This window comes from Heteronotia binoei, chromosome 21, assembly GCF_032191835.1.
Source record: "Heteronotia binoei isolate CCM8104 ecotype False Entrance Well chromosome 21, APGP_CSIRO_Hbin_v1, whole genome shotgun sequence".
Lineage (NCBI taxonomy): Eukaryota > Metazoa > Chordata > Lepidosauria > Squamata > Gekkonidae > Heteronotia > Heteronotia binoei.
In genome coordinates this window covers 186,414,337-186,435,843 of record NC_083243.1, presented here as the reverse complement: position 1 = coordinate 186,435,843, position 21,507 = coordinate 186,414,337, and the positions used below count along the sequence as shown (strand labels likewise).

The 21,507-nt window shown below is 44.6% G+C and overlaps 1 protein-coding gene across 1 annotated transcript in view; it reads right to left on the bottom strand.

Annotated features, from left to right (window-relative positions):
• Nucleotides 1–6,859: 6,859 nt before the first annotated feature.
• EPB41L5 (erythrocyte membrane protein band 4.1 like 5) overlaps nt 6,860–21,507 on the bottom strand; it is a 125,103-nt gene continuing 110,455 nt past the window's right edge. The window contains exons 18-24 of the mRNA XM_060262450.1: nt 15,920–16,048; nt 12,513–12,574; nt 11,728–11,841; nt 9,473–9,566; nt 8,447–8,524; nt 7,438–7,479; nt 6,860–6,979 (exon numbers count right to left, since the gene is read on the bottom strand). Of these exons, the coding sequence (XP_060118433.1) occupies nt 6,860–6,979; nt 7,438–7,479; nt 8,447–8,524; nt 9,473–9,566; nt 11,728–11,841; nt 12,513–12,574; nt 15,920–16,048 (639 nt within the window). The remainder of the gene's footprint in view (nt 6,980–7,437; nt 7,480–8,446; nt 8,525–9,472; nt 9,567–11,727; nt 11,842–12,512; nt 12,575–15,919; nt 16,049–21,507) is intronic.

Sequence of the window (21,507 nt, the reverse complement as noted above, 5' to 3'; positions counted from 1 at the left end):
GCCTAAGTCCCAGGGGAAAACGTGAAGATAACCTTAAAATTGCAGCAAGCTTCTGTACATAAGTTGCTTCGTGTGCTGGTTAGCCAATGGAGAAAATAAAGGCTTTGCTCTGTAGCTCCTGTGCAGTTGAGCAAGCTTGGCAAAGCAAGCTGTGATGCAGAAGGGAGCAGATGACAGTGAACTTGTGGCCCTGGCAGGAGCCCTTTGGGGGGCTGATCTGGCCCTCAGGCCGCATGTTTGAAACACTCGTGTGTTAACCTCTCCGCTGTCTGCCATCCAGCCACGGCCTTTTGGTAACACTTTACCCCTTTGAAATATGTAGTGTTTTGGTTAACTGGGAAAGTAGTGGGTTATATTGCTTTGACTAGAGTGATGGGTAGCGACGGGGAGGAGGGAGTGCTGAACTAATTCCAGTTCCAATTCCAATAACCTTTAAGGGCATAAAAATCGTTCCCAGAAAGGAATGAGCATACTATTTGCCCATATGTCAAGATAAAACAATATAGATACATTGAACTGTAACACCAATTGATAATAATATTAGGGATTAAAAAGGACAATTTAAGACAATTTGCTTGACAGTGGTCATTCCTGGCAAGGCCCCAATGGGGAACAGAATGCCTGTTAACAGACCATTAATAAAACGTAATCTAGCGTTGAGAAAGTGAAAACTGAGTGTTACAAGTCTTACAACTCCTGAATATCTGTGTATCTCCCACGTTACTTGTTCAGCACTATTTCAGATTAACACAGGGTCAAATTTATTAAGACCAGAAATGAACTCTAAATAGCTCTCTTGGGGGGGGGGGGGGGGAATTAAGTCCTCATTCTATTTCTGTATATTCTAATGCTTCATTTAACAACCACAAATAGTAAACAGGAATACTGTATTAAGCAGAGACCCTGTCATGAGAACTGTTAGCTATCAAACTAATCCACTGTTGTTTTCTCTCAATATAACTCATCTAGCGCAACTACTATTTAAAAGCATTAATGTACCTTGTCAGCAGGTGATGAGAACACACTGTGTGTGTGCTATTCTGTGAAGAAAACACCTGAATCATACAAAAGACGAGCAGAAACCCAGGAAAGCAGCAAATTCATTCAATGTGTTTATGATTTGTAAACAAGCTTTCACTTGTGTCAGATCACCATTCTGTGTAGATCACAGGACACGGCTGAAGGAGGATACTGAGGCATCCGTTTAGCACAGTTGTTATATTTAGAAATAGTCTACAGCATAAACAGGTTGTGACTTATTCCAAATGCATTACAGATCACAGTGCTTGTTCCCAGTGCAATGAATCTAGCAGTTTATACATCTTATTATAAAATAGTGTGCCTTATACGTACACACACATATAAAACAAATACGTTACACTGAGAGCTACAGTAAAGCTCTACATCATTTAAAAATGAATTACGAGTTAGTGTTTGGATTTTTTTTTAAAAAAAAAATCACAATCTTCTAACAATTATCATTCTTACATACTTTAAAGGAAGTTTGTCCAGTTAAAAAATGAGAATGCAAACAGTAATCAAAACATTTAATCTGCTGCATTTGCTACAGTAGTCTTCCTCACCCTTTTTAGGTACGTGGAACTTAATGATGCCTTCCCTAACTCCACTTTCATCGTTAAGACTAGAGATTATGTTTCAAACGGAATGAATGTTAATGCTCAAGAGACATCTGATTTTCCTCTCCACAGAAACCTAAGCTCCCCTGCATCAGGCTGTGGCTGTGATTCACCCTTCTCTTCCACTATGCATGCAATGGACTATGAGGTGATGTTCCATATAGAGGATATACCCATGGAAGCTTAAGTTGTACAATATTTTATACAGAATCTTTCATACATACATACCTCAATGTCGAACAGCCACCCCCCACATATTTCACTGGAGCCAATGGCGGAGCATTTGCTTTGCATACAGAAGGTCTCAGGTTCAGTCCCTGGTACCTCTAGTTAAAAGAGACAGGTAATAAGGGATATTCTAACGGACCTCTGCCCGAGTCCTCTGCTAGTCACAGCGGACAATACTGACCCAGTATGAGGTGGTCTCGCGTGCATGTTACGTTATGTGCCTGGTGGAAGAAAGGGTTACTAAGTGTACGTATTGGACCTAAACATGGAACGTGCATAATTAAGGTAATTATTTTGCATGCATGAAGCTGGTCAAAAGGTACTTCCCAGACATTTGGAAATGTTTTTACAGACATTAACGTGGCTTTGTTGGCTTCGGCATGATGTCTTGATTTCAGGCAAAAGTAATCTGAAAAATACACTACACGTTAATCTCAATTATCCTGCCGAATCCGTGCCTTCCAGCCCATCCCAATAATCAGTGGATCTGGAACAGGGATCACATGATTAAGTTTACCACTGTCACCTCCAATGATAGGTACTAGTTCGCTCATACAAGAGAATGAGGTGGTTGGCTGCTAAACTAGAGTTGCCCAATCCCCAGGTGGGGGCCAGGGATCCCCCGGTTTGGAGACCCTCCCCCCCGCTTCAGGGTCATCAGAAAGCAGGGGGAGGGGAGGGAAATGTCTGCTGGGAACTCTCTTATTCCCTATGGAGATTTATTCCCATAGAAAATAATGGAGAATTGATCCACGGATATTTGGGGCTCGGGGGGGGGGCTGTTTTTTGGGGTAGAGGCACCAAATTTTCAGTACAACATCTAGTGCCTCTCCCCAAAATATACCCCAAGTTTCAAAACAATTGGACCAGGGGGTCCAATTCTATGAGCCCCAAAAGAAGGTGCCCCTCTCCATTATTTCCTGTGGAAGGCAGGCATTGAAAAGGTGTGCCGTCCCTTTAAATGTGATGGCCAGAACTCCCTTTGGAGTTCAATTATGCTTGTCACAGCCTTGATCTTGGCTCCACCCCTAATGTCTCCTGGCTCCACCCCAAAGTCTCCTGGCTCCACCCCCAAAGTCCCCAGATATTTCTTAAATTGGACTTGGCAACCCTATGCTAAACTCAGAATAAGCCACCTCGCGGGACTCCCAGATGGGTACCACATTTCGGAATGCCTTCCTGTTGAACATTCTCTTTAAACAGAAAACCAGCACAGAAAGCAACGAACAGTAGAACTTCTTTGCTCTATGTTACTATTTGAATAGTCTTTTTATACAAAGGCATATTCAAAAGCCAGAATCCAGTTTGTGGTCTCAAGTGATGCGATCCATTCTTCCGCCTCATTCTACTGGCAATACGTGAACCAGGCCTAACTTCTGGGATAGCTATTTCATACAGCCAAGTTTTTAGATTAAGCTTACAATCATCCAACAGTTGTTTGCATCCAATGGAGAGTTTCCGTGGAGAAAAGGATTTCCATCCACGGAGCACAGCTTTTCCACCTCCCCACTCCTGCTGCAGCCAGCGCAATGAATAATAGGGAAGCAACAAGCATGGTATTCCATGCTCTGAACAAGAGTGAACATTTTGTTATAAGTCATGTATCATCACAATTAACATGAATAAAGGAAAGTAAATTTTATGTCTTGCACAAGGCTCTTCTTGTCAGACACTAAAAGGGTAAGCAAGTGTAGCTATTTGTTTCAATACTACCTTGGATATCAATAGGGTTTATTGCAATTTATAGTAATTCACAATTTCCAAATACCGAGAGTGGGATCAAACATTCCTTTGTTTTTTTTTTTTAAAAGTGGGGAGGCCTTTTATCAGTCAGTAAAATGGTAAGGAGAATAGTTATGTGATTTTTTTCCCCCTGTAAAAATATCATTACCCCAAAGTCAGCACATTATGTTCTATAAACAAGCTAAAGTTGCAATATACCTCAAGGGAATGAAACGGACAAACAGTCCAAAGGGCTTTGCGTTTTAAAATGGTTCTTAATGCTTCATGTAATCAATTGATTGTTAAAATGAAAATCACTTAGTAAGACTAAAATGGGGTCACATTACTGCATACCAGAGCATCTAAAAAGTAGCAGTCTCCTTAGAAAATCAAGTTTCATGAGGTAACTTTGATTGAACATATGAAGCTGCCTTCTACTGAATCAGACCCTTGGTCCATCAAAGTCAGTATTGTCTTCTCAGACTGGCAGCGGCTCTCCAGGGTCTCAAGCTGAGATTTTTCACACCTATTTGCTTGGACCCTTTTTTGTAGATGCCAGGGATTGAACCTGGGACCTTCTGCTTCCCAAGCAGATGCTCTACCACTGAGCCACCGTCCCTCCCCTAACCACCGTCCCTCCCCTGCTCTCCAAGGTCTCAAGCTGAGGTTTTTCACACCTATTTGCCTGGACCCTTTTTTGGAGATGCCCGGGATTGAACCTGGGACCTTCTGCTTCCCAAGCAGATGCTCTACCACCGAGCCACAGATTTTACTACCTGGGAGGAATAAACTACCAGAACAGTTTCAAAAGGCAAAGAATACTGACCACAGGAATGCTGTCGCATTAGCAAGGTAAGAACTTAGTTACTGTTTAGTTAGTTACTGAAAGGGGTCAGCCACCCCCTGCCAATGCCATCCCACAACTCTGCTAAAAAAAACCCCCTTATTCTTACAGCTGCCTTTCTTTCAACTATGATAAAAAGCTCAGCAGCTGCCATTCTATCAGGCAAGCAATAATGCCAGCAAAAGACAAAAGTGATCCAGCAGTTGGCATAGTGGTTTGGTCCAGTGACACTGCAACAAACACAGATAGTTCCTCTTCAACCTACAAAGCAAAACCTCAACTTCAGTTGCAGCACAGAGGCAGTCCCTATACATTAATGACACTCACTTTCCCTTACAGAGTTTCACGTTATCTCTTTGTCATACTCGTTTCTCTTGCTTTCTTGTTTAAATAGTCAGCTTAACGGAAAAATTAGCCTCCTGCAACATATAATGATGTCTTGAAAACAGACATAACGCCAGCAAATCGTGGTTCGAGAGAACACACTTCGAAAAACGGAAAAAAAAAATCTTTTCCCTCTGCCTTCACAACTGGAGACCGTTATAAGCAGAGCCATTGCGATGAATGCATTTGACGTCACTCCTGTCGGCTTTGAAAATGAGCCGGGAAAAACTGAAGTTATTGTATGTGAAACACAGAAATTGTGCATCTACTGTGCATGCCAAGTCTTGCTGTTCTCTCTCAGTAGTCAAGGGACTTGTCAAATTACGAACAAAATTCCTAAAAACTAATTAACAAATAACATACTTCCTGAGTTTGTCTTAGAAAAGGTTTCAGCACTGGTTCAAAACAGAGTCCAAAGCACTTTAACACAGAGAGGAAGGCCCTTTCCCCAAATGTCCAATCATCACTCTGATTTAAAGGAGACTGGCGAAGCTGTCAGTGTGCTTTGTTCAGCTGAAGAAAACATCTGGAGGGAAATACACAGGAGAATGGTACAGCTCTCGTGGATCAGCCTTCATTCCACAAGTCTTTCATTCTTAAATTCTGCTCCAGCAGAAGGCATACTTAGCCTACTCTGCAGTACTGCAGATAGATTTTTGTCAGAATGATAAGTGTGGGACCGGTTCACCCCCTTCCCGTAGCTTTCGGTAGTTTGGTAGCTGAATGCTTCTCCTCCCTAGTTACTTAAAAGAACAGCCTGTCCGTGGGATAAACTGATATCAAGGGGTTGCATTGCAGTTCCTTCCATATGTCGTAAGAAATGTGTAAAGTCTAAAGTGGATTAAGGCCATGAGGATTTGTACCATATTGATTAAAAATAGAAAGAAGCAGCGCTCAGAGCAGAAGATCGTACAGAAATGGAGGGACGTGTGTGTACACTGCTGTCTCAAAATGTTATCACCGCTACATGCTTTTATACCGACAACCAGCAGATGGCCCTGGAACTTCTGATCTTCCCCATTGCTGGGTTACAATATTATGAGCCATAGAAAAACTCAACGGCTCACAGCAGTGACTGTGTTCCGTTTCTACCTCTAAAGCAGAAAGGACCTATTACAGACAAAAGCACTACGATGGATGGAAACCTCCGTTTCATTACATCAGAACTTGTTCCAGTGTATTTGCGAGGGGGTGCTCAAGCTTCCCAGCAGCTCTTCGTCCTACAGTCGCACACTTTATTCCAGTTGAGAGGATCGCTAGTAAAACAGCCAGGCTTTTTTCTCTCACAGTCTCAGCAGGGAGGAGGGTTAATTCCAAGTATGGCTTTTCTAAAGGTTCACTGGCGATGCTAGGAAGATGAGACTTGGCAAAACTTATTCAGTAGTAAGTAAACATTTTGGCCTTGTAGTGCCCTCAGGAACAGGACTGAAAAGAAAACATGAGATATGGGATATGAGCCTGGGGGACAAAGGGAAGGGAATTTGCTGGAAAGAAAGGTTATTTCCTCAAGTATGGATGGACACTTTTACAGATTTAGCCAATTTACACATGTCATCCAATCATTTCAAAGATTCAAAAGACGACTACTTTGAATTCCTTCTCTTGCATGGAATACGAACAGGAAAATCCATGCTGATCAATTTAAGAGGAATCCAACATGGCAGGAGCATTTTTACTACACATGGCCATTGGCCAACGGTGAGCAGATATAGTGCAGTATATAAGAGCAATGCACATGCTCGCCCTCTTATAACACCCTAGTCCGCGTTTACCTTTTTTAAAATTGTGAAGTAGTTAAACATTGATAAAAATTGGGTACCAAGGATGGACAGAAAAACACTGGTGGAGCCTAAACCCCACTCCCCCTTATAAAAAGGCTTATGAAGGAAAAGAATCACAGCTGCAACAGTCTTTTCTCACAACTTTAAAAAATACAACCGGGGGACTAAATGAATGCAATGCACTCAGAACCCAGTAGGATTCCAGTGAGAATTTCAACAGGTGACCATGTCCTTATTCAGATGTCTCAGCAAGGAGGAAATCGTTACCAGGCCATCAGTTCAGGTGAATATTGCGGAGGTGAGGAGGCAGCTGGGCTCCCTATTGCTGTCTTGAGAGTTGAGGCAACATCATTCCCCAGAGGTCTATTGGAAATGAATCCACTCTATATTAAAGAATGACAAAGAAGGAAAGACTGTGAAACAATGCAAACTCACCATATTGGAGGAAAGGACTCTGTTTTATCTCTGCAAGTGTGTATGGCGGGGAGGGGTGTTGCCAAAATTCCAGGTATGGCTTTCACATATGCAGGGGAAGGAACTTGCAGGAGAGGACTGGTGGGTGAAAGGTAGGCTTCTTCCCTGTCTCCCTTTCTTGCAAAGGCTAAGTAGCATTTTAGATTTGGAACATAAACCAGAAGTCTTCAAATCTGACCAAAGTTGTTTGCTTTTTTAAAAACATTTCGTTTTAAATACAGAAAAGGAACTAAAATAACCCCACATCCAGGCTAGTAACTGCAGTTCAGCTACCAACATTTAATCAAATGAAATCTAATTTCTCAATCATCTAAATCGTAACCAAGCAGAAACATTCACTGTTATTAAAGATTCTTCAGAAACTTACTGGCACTAACCACCTGGGCACAATTGTTGGTGGAGATGACACCTAAAAACCAAAAGCAAACAAGGATCTCAGAAAGGCAGCATGTATTACCCTCAGATTCAGAAATGGCTCACACGGCTTTCTATTTGTCTCTCCCCCTCAGCATTTTCTTTTAGACCTTACCAGGCAGGTAGCGAATCAAAGGTGCCCATGCCACGACTTCTGCTCCCAGAGACAAAGGAAAGGAAACTGACTCACACTTTCTATGTATTGTGAGATCCAGAGGCACATGATACAGTGACCTTTCTGGAGCTAAGCAGGGATGAGGCTGGATGAGAATGGCCTGATTTCCACAATGCAAGAAAGGCAGGACATAAATATAATATACACATGTACAGTATCATTATGGGTGTGTGTAGATAAACAGGTTATCCTTTCATATATTACATAACTATGTAAGCCTATGTGAGTCACCTGTACCTTCTCCATTTTCACATAATGGGCACCATCCAGAGCGTGGCACAAACCTTATCTTTATCGCAGATTCCATTATTTAAGTTTTTTTTTTAAATCTAAAGTAGCCCAAAACTGCAGTGAAAGGAGAAAAGAGGTAGAAACAGGGTCTGTTGCTCAGTCTGTTTCCTTTCATTTGCGCAGAAGGAGTGCATTCTCTTCATCTATGTACTCGAATAAAACGAATAAAAAAAGGAGGCCACTTGGGCTGGCGAAAAAAACCAAACAACATTTCATGAATCAGGTGTAGAACTGCGATCTTTGCAGCCAGCTTCAGAACCTGGCTTCTGGAATGCGTTTGTAACAGACTCCTAATATAATCTTATCCCAAGGCTCATTTGCAGAATTACTACATGAGAAATGAGCTCAGACAAGAATCTGGCTAGAAGCAGAGGTGCCTTGTGTGCACATGACAGAGGCATAAATCAATTACGCTCTCCTTTTTAAACTTATCAGCTGCCCAACGAAAACGGTGAGTGCCAAGCAACAACGCGATACCATTTATTTTCATCCTTACCCGAGGCGTGGCTTCTGCGAAGTCAATGAGGTTTTCTGTATGGGATGTCAACAAAATCTCCGAGTCCTCCGGAGAGTTCTGCAAAACAAAAATGGATCCGCTAAGCACTTTAAAACGCTCAGAACGCTCTTCGCCCGGATGTCATCTTTCCCCTCTGCTGCTTTATATATATGCTTGCAGACTGGGATACGAGGAACTACACTTCAAGCAAGCTTTCATTAAGCAGTATGACTGTGATTAATGCAGTAGCACCGTACGTAACGTTGTTGCCAGGCATGCCTACTAGATGACCTCAGGCGGTCGCCTAGGGCAGTGGCCCTGAGAGAGGCACCAAATTGGGTGCCCCCTGGGAGGGTGAGAGCCACCCCCCCTCCCTCCCGGGCAATTTCAATCACACATGAGCAGCCACTGCCCCTCCCACACCCAGGAAAGGTCCCCCTGATTGGTGGAACCTTTAAATCACCCAGGAGGCTGGCGCCTGCTCCAGGGCACTCTCCCGATCATGCAGGAGTCCAGGCAGAAGCAGCCAGCCCAGCCTCCCCCTCCATTTAAAGAGCCCACTGGTCTTTAAATCGGACCGGAAAGGCAGCAAGTACTCCTGCTGCTCTTCCCATTGCGATTTGAATCACCGGTGGGGGTGGGGGCAGCTTTCAAGCACCTCCCCCCCCCCCCCCCCGCAATTCAAATCATGCAAGAAGAGCAGCTGCTGCCCCCACCCTCCCAGCCTAGGGTGCCAGCAAGTTCACAGGTTGTGGACTAGAATGTTCAAATGTCTTGCGAAGTAGACTTCCTACCTACAAACTCAGCAAAATTCTGAACTGTTTGGCGCCCCAACCTTTAAGAAGGTCTTCAAAAAATACCGCTAGGAAAAATCTTTGAAGTACAACGTGAAAAGCTTTACAGCTGCCAGGGAAGGAATGCTGTTGTATGTATTTTGTCCCACAGCACAAGCGCGTTGAGTACAATCCGTGGTACAGCGAGAACAAAGCAAAACCACCTGCCTTCCAAGACAAGCCTTTCCCATACCGTTAAAACATCCGCTTCCTCGGCAGGGACCAGATTAGGAGGACTCAACAAATCTTCAGGGCTAGCGGCAGCGTTCTCCTGCTTCAATTCATTCCTGGAAGAGAAAAATGTTCCCCCATGCACAAAATAATTAACTTTGCTCTTCTGACCACTGGATTTGAAGACACAGCAACCGATCACTTAAGGAGCAAAGAGATCACTGCCAGGAAGTAAATACAGCCTTGGAAGTCATTGCCATGTGAGCGACGGTCAGCAGCTCAGCATCTGCTGCCTCAAGCCCCGCCCCCGCCCCCCCCCCCCCACACACACACCTTGAGGAGCCAGAAAGGCAGATGTCTCCTCCACAGGGCAGGAGCCAAAGGACTCTTAGCCCACAACCCTCGGGAGCCCCTGAATTAACCAGTCCACAGCGTGGCTTTGTGCTTATCCGAAATGCATTTTGTTTTCATTGCTTATTTAAATATACTTGGTTGTCGATACGAGTTGCTTTGCATCCCTAAGAGGGGTTATGTATCACTTAGATTTTTATTTATTTATTTTATGATTTATACCCCACCCTTCCCACCAAGTGGCTCAGGGCGGCTTACAGCATAAAATCCCACATAAATTAAGTTTAGGTATTTAATACAGTTAAAATATGTAAAACATTTAAAACATTTAACATTAAAACATTAAGAGCAACAGAAGTCTAATAAACCACAATTAGTTTCTTGTGCCGGTTAGTTATAAGCCAGCCGGAAGAGGGTTGCCTTACAGGCCCTGCGGAACTGAACAAGGTCCCGCAGGGCCCTCACCTCCTCCGGCAGCTGGTTCCACCAGGAAGGGGCCATAACAGAGACGGCCCTGTCCCTGGTAGATTTCAAGCGGGCTTCTTTTGGCCCGGGGATAACGAGGTTTCCCGATCTCGGTACTCTCTGGGGAATATGTGGGGAGAGATAAAACCCATGATTCTAGAATGCTCTGCTCACACTTCTTGATTCTCTGCTAAGCCAAACATTTGCCAACCATATGGGACACGCTGATAGGCTTTCTGAGAAAAAGGCAGTCTGTGCAGAGATCGAATGGTCATGGATCCATGATGCATACGGAAACCAAGACACCAATCACCCTGGCTTTCTATACATCTCTAAGCATTGCGGAAGTTTGTTTTTCCTCTCAGCTGCCGTTATTTCATTCTTTCTCATGAGCAGAGGCGGTTGCTGGAGTTTTAGGTTGGGAAAGTACTCTCTTTCAGTAACAGGCTGTTTTTTTTTAAAAAACCAAACCAAACCCTGCAGCACGAAGCGAATTATTAAATAAAAAGGCACACTGGCTTAGGAGCGAGAGACCGAACAAAAGAGAGGACCGAGCAGACTTGGTTGCGATTCCCATCACAAAAGTGCTGCTATGAGAGCATGCAGTGCATGCCCAAGGGAACTCAATTAGTGAGGATACAGAAAACCTTCATTATCATATTGGTTTCCATGGAAGTTTGCAGTGATAAAACTAGAACGAAGCTTCTTTAAGAGATGCACCGCAGCACAGAATCTTTAGATTTTGCCCTTTCTAAAGTAGTGCAGCTCTAAAGACAAAGCACTTAGTAATGCTCATCTAAGAAAGAACCTCTTGAAAGCCGTCGTGCAGAAATGAACATCTAACACATTTTATTTATTTTTATTAGCAGAACAGCGGTCTTTCAAGCGACTGAAAGTGCAGAATCTAAAGTGCCTCGAAAGGAAATAACAACTTGAGGCCTGCACTGAATTAAGACTTGGATTTTGCTCTTTCAGCATTGCTTGCTTGGACTCTGCATCGGCCATGTTCAATTGTCCTTAGTGTCTAGCAAAAATTGTGAATGATTAAATTGGTGGGAACTGGCAAGGATAAACTGAGTTAACCCATCAGGTGCCGTTTTACCCTTCCCTCTGCCATCCTAAGCAGTCATACCCTTCCTAAATTCACTGAAGTCAAACAGCTTAGAAGAGTTTTAACTCTGTTTAGGTTGGCACAGCTACCGGCTATGCATATCTGCGTAATCTCAATGATGTTCCCTTGTTTTGGGAATATTCTTGTGTGATTCTATAGGCCACCTTGTTATTGGTAGGTCATTTAATTCCTTGTGAGATGGAGTGACTCAATAAAGGAAGTCACGGCCTTAAGTTTCCAAGACCTGATCAGGGCTGTTAACAATAGGTTGTTCTGGAGGTCATTAATTCATAGGGTTGCCGTAAGTTGGAAGTGATTTGACAGCACATACACCCTCACAGAGGACTTACAGAACAAAAGCATTTGACACAGGAATTGATGTCTGGCTATCTCTTGGCTCCTGGGAGACTGGGCTGTGGGCTCGTAGAGGGCTGTTCTGAATTTTTCCTGTTAGAAGAATGTTCCTGAACAAAAAAAGAAGTTCCAAAGGCATGAGTCTGAACTTCTTTACCATTTCTTTCTCCAAGATCATTTCCCACATCACCATTAAATTCTGTGCTCAACACATACTTTTGCAGTCCAGCGGAATATCATCACATAACTTGTGGAACACACCAAGCTTTCTACCTTTTTTTTTTTTTTAATCTTATGGATTTTATCTGAATTTAGCAGACAAAAATCTCGACAAGTCCTTAACTAGCCTTTCTATGACTTTTACATCTCTCTTGCACACAGAAATTAATTCCTCTTCATCCTCTTTCAGGAGAGTGACTAAGAACTGACGTTCAGCCTTTATACTTGTACAACTGCTCCATGCCTTAAATTGGAAGAATATTTGTTCTGTGAAACCGTGAGCCAATGCATGCCTCCCTCAATCCAGCAAGATTCAAAAATAATCCGCATTTCAAAAGCATTAAACACTTTCAGGGGGTTAAAGAAAAAAATAACACGAGAGTTACCATGTATTAACAGTAGTTAACGGGAACTGCTGAATGCAGAAGTCTTATCCTGTAGGTGTGTTTAAGCCACACCAGTCTTAAGGCATGTTGTTTCACAGAGTGATGGAAGAGTCCTGCTCATACCACAGTGTGTTAGTGCACGAGAATTCCACATACTTCAAGCACAACCTATGTACCTGGCAGCAGCATCCTGAACATTAGTGTTCTTGTTGCCACACATGCTATCCTCCCTTGTGATCTATGCGAATACAGACAAAAGAGAAGGTTTGAGACATTATCCAGAGCGTCTACGTTTTATGAAAAATGTTTCTTCTTCAAAGGGTCAAGTACAAGACATACGCTAGCAGTTCAAACGAGCAGTGTCTGGAGGCCAGGCTTCCCCGGACTCCAGCCATCCTCCCTCACTGAGGTTAAAGCAGAAAGCAGGACAGCCCTCAGGTGACCCCCCCCTCTCTACGCCGACCCTGCCAACTAGCCCAGCAGCAGTGAGAGTGATGGATTGTCCTCCTCCTCAAGTAACTCAGCCAAGGGACGAGGCCTACGTCTCCTTTCTCCACAGCAATACAGAGTTTTAAGTAGAGAGCACTGAAGTGTAATAGCGGCGAGATCGCTCCCTCCGCCCCCATCGCCAACCCAGCACTTTGCAGGGAGCGATCTCGCTGCTTGTCTTCCAGCCAGGCGTGCTTGCCCCGCGCTTGCGTGCCTGGCTGGGAGACAAGCAGCGAGATCGCTCCCTCCGCCCCCATTGCCAAGCGCTGGGTTTGCGGAGGGGAGGGGGATTCCTCTTTCCCTGTCTGCGTGGCTTCACAAGCTGAAGCCAGGCAGAAAGGAATCCACCCCCCTCCGCAAAGGCAGCGCTTGGCCAAGTGCTGCCTTTGTGGAGGGGGGGGGATTCCTCTTTCCCTGTCTGCTGCCTTTGCGGAGGGGGGCCGGATTCCTCTTTCCCTGTCTGCTGCCTTTGCGGAGGGGGGGGGGATTCCTCTTTCCCTGTCAAGCTGGAGCCAGGCAGAAAGGAATCCCCCCCCCTCCGCAAAGGCAGCGCTTGGCAAAGCACTGGGTTTGCGGAGTGGGGGGGCTTCCTCTGTCCCTGTCTGCGTGGCTTCAGCTTCTGCTGATAGCAAGGGCTGGGTTCGGAGGCAGCCAAGCCTCGGATCCCAGCCCTTGCTATCAGCAGAAGCTGAAGCCAGGCAAAGAGGAAGCCCCCCCCTCCTCCGCAAACGCAGCGCTTCACGAAGCGCTGGGTTTGCAGAGGGGGGGGCTTCCTCTGTGCCTGTCTGCCAGGCTTCAGCTGCTGCTTCTAGTAAGGGCTGGGATTGGAGGCAGGACTGAGAGGGGGAAGGTGCCCAGATCTGCGTGCACAGCTTCAAAAAAATTTTTTCCTGTTTTCCTCCTCCAAAAACTAAGATGCGTCTTATGGTCCGGTGCCTCTAATGGTCCGAAAAATACGGTACTTTGCTATCACCACTTGAGGTACGCATCGTTCCCCCCCAAATATACATTTGTTTAGTCAGATGCTATAACATTTTATTTTTAAATCTCAGCTGTGCTGTTTATGAAATAACTGTAAAATACCTATACCTTAGGGACCGCCTCTCCCCACATGTTCCCCAGAGAGCACTAAGATCTAGCTCCCAAGGCCTTTTAAGGATCCCTGGACCAAAGGAGGCCAAACTGAAAGTAACAAGGGAGCAGGCCTTCTCCGTAATGGCCCCCCACTGGTGGAATCAATTACCGGAGGAAGTGCAAGCCCTGCGGGACTTTAGTCAGTTTTGCGGGGCTTGCAAAACTACCCTCTTTATGCACGCATATAAGGAGTCCTGAAAACGATACCTTGCCATCGAAAAATATCTACTGAATAGCACCTTAATTTATGGTAGTCTTAACTTTTATGTAGTTTTAACCTTATGTAACTGCTTTTAAATGTATGTATCAATTGTATTTTAAAATTGTCTTATGTAAATCATGGGAAACCATGTCTTGTTAGCCACCCTGAGCCTGCTTCGGCGGGGAGGGCGGGATACAAATTAAAGTTTATTATTATTATTATTATTCAAGCGCAATGGAAAACTGTGGGCATGGCGCTGGTATCCAATGTAAAATATTGCTGAAACCATCTTACAGGGGCTTAAAAAGCAGCGGTCTTCCCTCTTTCCAGACCTGGAACATGCTTTTAACCTCTTAGGCGATGGTACTGAACCCACTAAGGTGCAAGCACGTGACATCTCAGACATGTGACGGGAAAAGGGGAAGTCAGTGGTTTATAGCCTTGCCTGTGTCAGGCCAGGCCAGCGGACTGCCAAGACTGGAGTCAGGAAGTGCAAGGCAAACACCCAGAGACATACTATATTAAGGAACAAGCCAAGGGTCAGAGCACAGAGGAAACCTCTGTTGGTGTAATGAATCTATCTGCACCCAGTCTGGCAGCTATGTTTTGACAGCTGGTGATCTAGCAGGCATGCTAGGTCACAATGACCTTATCAGCAGGCCGGTTTGAGCCGGCAGAAGCCAAGAGAAGAAACCTGCTGAGTCAGCATGACAGTGCACAGCCAGGATTGGCTAGTAGGACTATAAGAAGACTGTGTGTGGACCACACAGGTCTCTCTTTGAGAGTTGGTGTGTAGGCGGAGCATTTTGTCTGTTGGAGTAAGATATTGGACTGTACTAGTGAGCACTTATTGTATATATCTGTAAATACACTATTTTGGCACTAGTTGCAGGTGTCTGGCTGATTTCTTTCCTGGAGCCCTGTGTCGGGCAAGTCACCAAGCTCACTCTGTGAGCACTTATTGTATATATCTGTAAATACACTATTTTGGCACTAGTTGCAGGTGTCTGGCTGATTTCTTTCCTGGAGCCCTGTGTCGGGCAAGTCACCAAGCTCACTCTGCTAACTCCCGCCCCGACAACCTCCCCATCACTGTGTATTGCAGTCACTTTGTCCTTCTCCTCCTCTCAGTCTGTATTCAAAGGGAGGCAGGAAATGTCTGAACAATGGCATTCTTGCTCTCTACTCAAGCAGACTAGAAGTGGCAAAACAGCAGTTCTATAAGATTCGCAATCCAGCAGGTGGGGCTCTGGAACCCGTCTGAGGTTCCTGACCCATGGGATGAAGACCACAAGTTTAAAGCATTCTGAAGTAACAAGCCGACTAAGTAAGATAGCACATGCAGTTTAAAAAAGTTCTAGTTCTTATAACTTTTGCTGATAAAGTTTCCTGAGTCAACTGAAAGCGTAGTTGTAGCAATTAGAAATATGGCACTCAGCCACCTTTTCCGTGACAACATTAATGGCACATAACCTACATATATTTCTACAGAACTGAACGATATCTTAAAGTCACATTCTTATTCAAGCTAGCTAGGATAAAATAACATGCCATCAGCCACAGTCATAACATTTAGACCATTTTTAAAAAGTCTTTCTTAGGCCTCATAAACAATGAGTGCTCCTTTCTGTATAGCCAAGATGAAACATTTCTTAGGTGTCGTAAAGTCAGAGGGCACAAGAAAGCAAAATCTAATATACTGAGAGTTATATACAGAATTGCCTTTGATCTTCTATGGACCACATCAGCAGTTCTTACCTTGTGCCCAGCTTCAGCTTGAGCCTTCAAAATGTTGCTCTTGAGATCTGGAGGCAGCCGTGCTAAAGCACTCCCAGGGCTCTCAACTGCATTGTTCAGACATTTCTCTGTCAGTTTCACCACCTCCTCCTTGGAAAGAACACAGCCACATCTATTAGCAGCATTTCTACAGGGAGAACCTGGTAGGTGAACAGCTGTGAATAAACAAAAGGATACTACAACCAGAAGACATAAAAAGTGAAGCTCCCAATCAATATGCCATGGCTGTATACAAAGTGCTGGGGGGGGGGGGATGTGTGCTGCTTAGGGTTGCCAAGTCCAATTCAAGAAATATCTGGGGACTTTGGGGGTGGGGCCAGGAGACTTTGGGGGTGGAGCCAGGAGACATTAAGGGAGGAGCCAGCAGCAAGGGTGTGACAAGCATAAATGAACTCCAAGGGAGTTCTGGTCATCACATTTAAAGGGATGGCACACCTTTTCAATTCCTTCCTTCCATAGGAAATAATGAAGGATAGGGGCACCTTGTTTCGGGGCTCATAGAATTGGACTCCCTGGTCCAATCATTTTGAAACTTGGGGGGTATTTTGGGGAGAGCCACTAGATGCTATACTGAAAATTTAGTGCCTCTACCCCAAATAACAGCCCCCCCCCCAGAGCCCCAGATACCCGCGGATCAATTCTCCATGATTTTCTACGGGAATAAATCTCCATAGGGAATAACAGAGTTCCCAGCAGACATTTCCCTCCCCCCGCTTTCTGACGACCCTGAAGTGGGGGGAGGGCTTCCAAACCGGGGGATCCCCTGCCCCCACCTGGGGATTGGCAACCCTAGTGCTGCCTCAGAAGTATGGTTCGCACAGTAAGATGTTCTTACCGTGTACATACTTGGTTGTTTATCAAGAATGGCTGATAAACTACAATTATTATCAGAATTCCAATTAGGGCCTACACCTACAATACTAGGATGCTTCACCCCAACACTGTGGCCTCCCTGGTGCAGGGGCCCCGATGAAATAACTTTGTCGAGTCATTTATCTTATATCAGCTGGGGGATGTATGGAAGGAGTGGAGACAACTGATACCACCAACCAGGGGTCATTTTGTAGAAAAATAGATGGTGGAGCTCATTAGCATAACTCATTAGTATATGACGCTCCCCCCCCAGCCAAAAGCAACCTGATGCAAGAAAGGAAAGCCCCAGGTGAGTGAGGCCTGCTTGGGCTGGCTAGAGAACCAGCCAGCCCAAGCAGGCCTCGCTCACCTGGGGCTCTCTTTGGCCACCCCTCCTCACAATCAAAAGGCCAGCAAGCCACCTGCCACCCAAAATCACATAAGAAGTGGAGAAAGGGTGGCATGGGCTTCCCCAGGGGTTATGAGGGCTGCTGGGGGCATGGCAAAGCCCCTGGTGGCTGGCTGACTGGCTGCTCTCCTAATCCAAGGATTGTTATGCAGCTGCACCTACTATTCAATGGACACAGTAGGTAGGGAGGAAGAGGGGGAAACATCAGAAAGGTTCAGGAGCTGTGCTCCTGTGAGCTCCTGCTGAATCTGAGGCCTGCCATCAACTGCAGAATTAGAGTCTGTTTTTAGATTGTTATATTGTTTTTAGATTGTTTATTATATTAATCTCATTTTCACTTTGCATTATTAATTGTTGTTACCCGCTCATAAGAACATAAGAGAAGCCATGTTGGATCAGGCCAATGGCCCCTCAGATACCCCTTTGGGAAAGGGCGGGCGATAAACGGAATATAATAAATAAATCAAGTTTTAGAACACAAGATATATTAAAGAATTAATGCGACCGCATTCCATTTCCTATGTAAGATTTTATTTTGGATTTTGATCACCAGGATGACAAGACTCACCTAGAAATATAAATGCGCTTTCCACAATAATGCTGCCGTTTACCCTGGGCCCCAGCAGACAGCATAAGGGAAAAGAGTGGGGTAGATGCAACCCTCTTCCAAGAAGACTTCCTCCAGCTTAACCATATCCTCCTCCAATGGAAGAGCCAACAAAGTTGGAGAAAGGCTCCTTAGGCTGGATGAAGTCTTCAAACTTTGCCCAGTGGACCAACAGCTATAGGGGTAGGATCCACTCCAGCAATTTGACTGAACTGCTTGCATACAGAGCAAGAGTGCTGCTATGAAAGGTCAATTTGCTTGTACATTTCCTTATCTTGTCCTGTCTAAGAACAGGAGTGTCTGAAGACGTTCTGCTGCCCCAGGTGGCTGCAACACATAGGCTGAAGTGCAGTCCAGCCCTACTCGGGAACAATCTCCAGCCACCACGACTACTGCTTACAATTTAGCTTCTCATACGAGCCATCAGACTGCCTCCTTCTAGAAGCCAAGGGCAAGCAGCCACGGGAATCACTCCCTGGAACGCATCTGGGAGGTAAGGATCTCTACCACTGCCTGCTCTGCTTGCCAAGGAAACGTTCTTATAAACTTTGCAAATACTTTCAGCAAGAAGCAGCGTCTTAGTTTGTGACTCATTAAAATCTTCTTATCAGCTACTAGATCCTCGAAGCCTGCTCTCCGCTGCAGAGCCTGTTTTCCTTCGTTGTACCCTTCTCTTTCTTATCTGCTAAGGTCTGAAGGAGGTAGGGGGAGAAAAGAGAAAAAGATAATACCCTTTTGCCTCTCTTCGCTCCACTGTAATAACAGTGCTTTGTAAACACAACAAAGTTTCGGAAACCAGTCCAGATTAAATAGCCTGCCTGTTATTGTATTTGATCATCCGGGAGTCTGATTTCAATAGAAGAAAACACCTCCCGCGGAACAACCTTACCAGTGAACTCAAGTACAAACGACTGCAGAGCAAGACACACAAAGCTTATACAAGATCCAAGAGCCTCTTTTTTGATGTCCTTCTCCTACTAAGCAGTTACCTACACAATACTACTACCTAATGCATACAACGTAGATTTACTGGAAATTAAAAAAAAAATGACAATAGAGATTTTAAAAATCTGGAACGCTTGCGCAACTGAAAATTAATTGCTCCTTTCCGTGCCAGCATGCCTGTAAAGACCCTGGCAGTGCCAAGTGCACAAGTTTCCAGTCAAACAAACTCAGGCTGCAAGCCGCCAGCAACCTCAGCAACTCCCATGTAAGAATAAGGCCATTTATATTATAGTTTCCATCAAAACGTTTTACAGACACAGCGATTGTTTCATATCCAAGTATTTCATTGGAATTCTAAAACGAGGTAGAGGTTGTCAAATCAACCTGCAGTGGATAAGATGCTTTTCACTATTCTGAAGAGAGGAGTATGATGAAAAGTCATTTGCTGAGATTTCATAATGCCTTTCAGTGAAGTTATCTGACCCACTCCCGTGGTGTGTAATCTTCGTAGCTGAAACAGAAAACTACTGACTTCTTAATCTGCTTTTGATATTGTCAGGGTTGTTACATGTTGACCTACGATATACCTACCCTAGGGTTGCCAAGTCCAATTAAAGAAATATCTGGGGACTTTGGGGGTAGAGCCAGGAGACATTAGGGGTAGAGCCAAGATCAAGGCTGTGACAAGCATAATTGAACTCCAAACGGAGTTCTGGCCATCACATTTAAAAGGATGGCACACCTTTTCAATTCCTTCCTTCCATAGGAAATAATGAAGGATAGGGGCACCTTCTTTTGGGGCTCATAGAATTGGACCCCCTGGTCCAATCTTTTTGAAACTTGGAGGGTATTTTGGGGAGAGGTACTAGATGCTATACTGAAAATCTGGTGCCTCTACCCCAAAAAACAGCCCCCCCAGAGCCCCAGATACCCACATATCAATTCTCCATCTATGGGAATAAATCTCCATAGGGAATAAAAGAGTTCCCAGCAGACATTTCCCTCCCCTCCCCCCGCTTTTTGACGACCCTTAAGTGGGGGGAGGGTCTCCAAACCGGGGGATCCCCTGCCCCCACCTGGGGATTGGCAACCCTAACCTACCCTGAGCATGCTTTGGCGGGGAGGGCGGGATATAAATCAAATCAAATCAATAAAATAAAATACCCCGATACTGTGTGCTTAAAAAAATCAGCAAAAGCAACATGAACAAAGTGTATTAACCACCATTCTGCTTTCAGTACTTTAGTTTTAAACATTTTTAACCACTCTTCCTGTTACCGGTTTAGTAAATTCCCCAGGTCAGTGACCATCTTCATAAAGCACTTTCCCCATGAACAAGCCACTGAAGAAACTAAACTTGCCTGCCTTCTACAGTAGTTAGGAGGCCACAGACACTGGGGAGGAGCTAAGAAAAGTGGAAGGGCAAATATTTGTTCCGGAAAAGTGTTGTTTTTAATTGTAGGTAGGCTTGTGGACATAGCAAAAGGAAGATAAAAGGGGACAAATATTTTGTGCTGACACAGCTTAATTACAGAGTTAAATTTGCCTTTGCCCTTTGCAATTTGTTTGTAAAAGGCATGCAGGGCACTGGCTGTGAAGTCAAACCAGCGACAACAGTTTGTTTGCTAGAGTTCTGTAGAAGCATAATTAGCGTTTTGCAAAGTGGTTTGATTTCTAGATATAAACAGAGGCTGTGAGTTTTATTTTGTTTAATTATTTAAAAATCTATCTTTTGGGCTTAAGGACGGATCCAACAGGACACATGTCACTGAGTGAGATGTACACAGCACCCAGGGATAACCGCATCTAAATGTTTTCGTAAACAATTGGGAAAGGACAGGATGCACATTTTAAAAAAATAATGCTTTTCGAAGAAAGATCTGTTTTAAAGCATAGAATAGGGGTGCTTGATGGCAACATATTTGATAGGAAATCATCACTATTTGGGGTGCACTCTTTCAAAATGGTACATGAATAGGGTTGCCAAGTCCAATTCAAGAAATATCTGGGGACTTTGGGGGTGGAGCCCGGAGACATTAGGGGTGGAGCCAAGCTCAAGGCTGTGACAAGCATAACTGAACTCCAAAGGGAGTTCTGGCCATCACATTTAAAGGGACGGCACACCTTTTTCGATTCCTTCCTTCTATAGGAAATAATGAAGGATAGGGGCACCTTCTTTTGGGGCTCATGGAATTGGACTCCCTGGTCCAATCTTTTTGAAACTTGGAGGGTACTTTGGGGAGAGGCACTAGGTGCTATACTGAATATTTGGTGCCTCTACCCCAAAAAACAGCCCCCCCCCAGAGCCCCAGATACCCGAGGATCAATTCTCCATGATTTTCTATGGGAATAAGTCTCCATAGGGAATAATAGAGTTCCCAGCAGACATTTCCCTCCCCTCTCCCCGCTTTCTGACGACCCTGAAGCGGGGGGAGGGTCTCCAAACCGGGAGATCCCCTGCCCCCACCTGGGGATTGGCAACCCTATACATAAATGTTCCACCTGCAGTTTGCAACCTTTTCACTCTTGAAAAACTTAGCCAAGAGGCCTCAACCCTCTGTTGAAAGCAAAATCCTTCAAATAAGTACTTTTGACTCTAATAGCATGATTAAATCCATGACTATTGCTTTTTGGATTACAAAGCTAAACAGTCCTTCTGCAGAATAATAATTGAAAAAGCCATGTATCAGTTACGCTGCAGCAACCATGCCCTTCGCTCTGCTCAATTGCAACGAA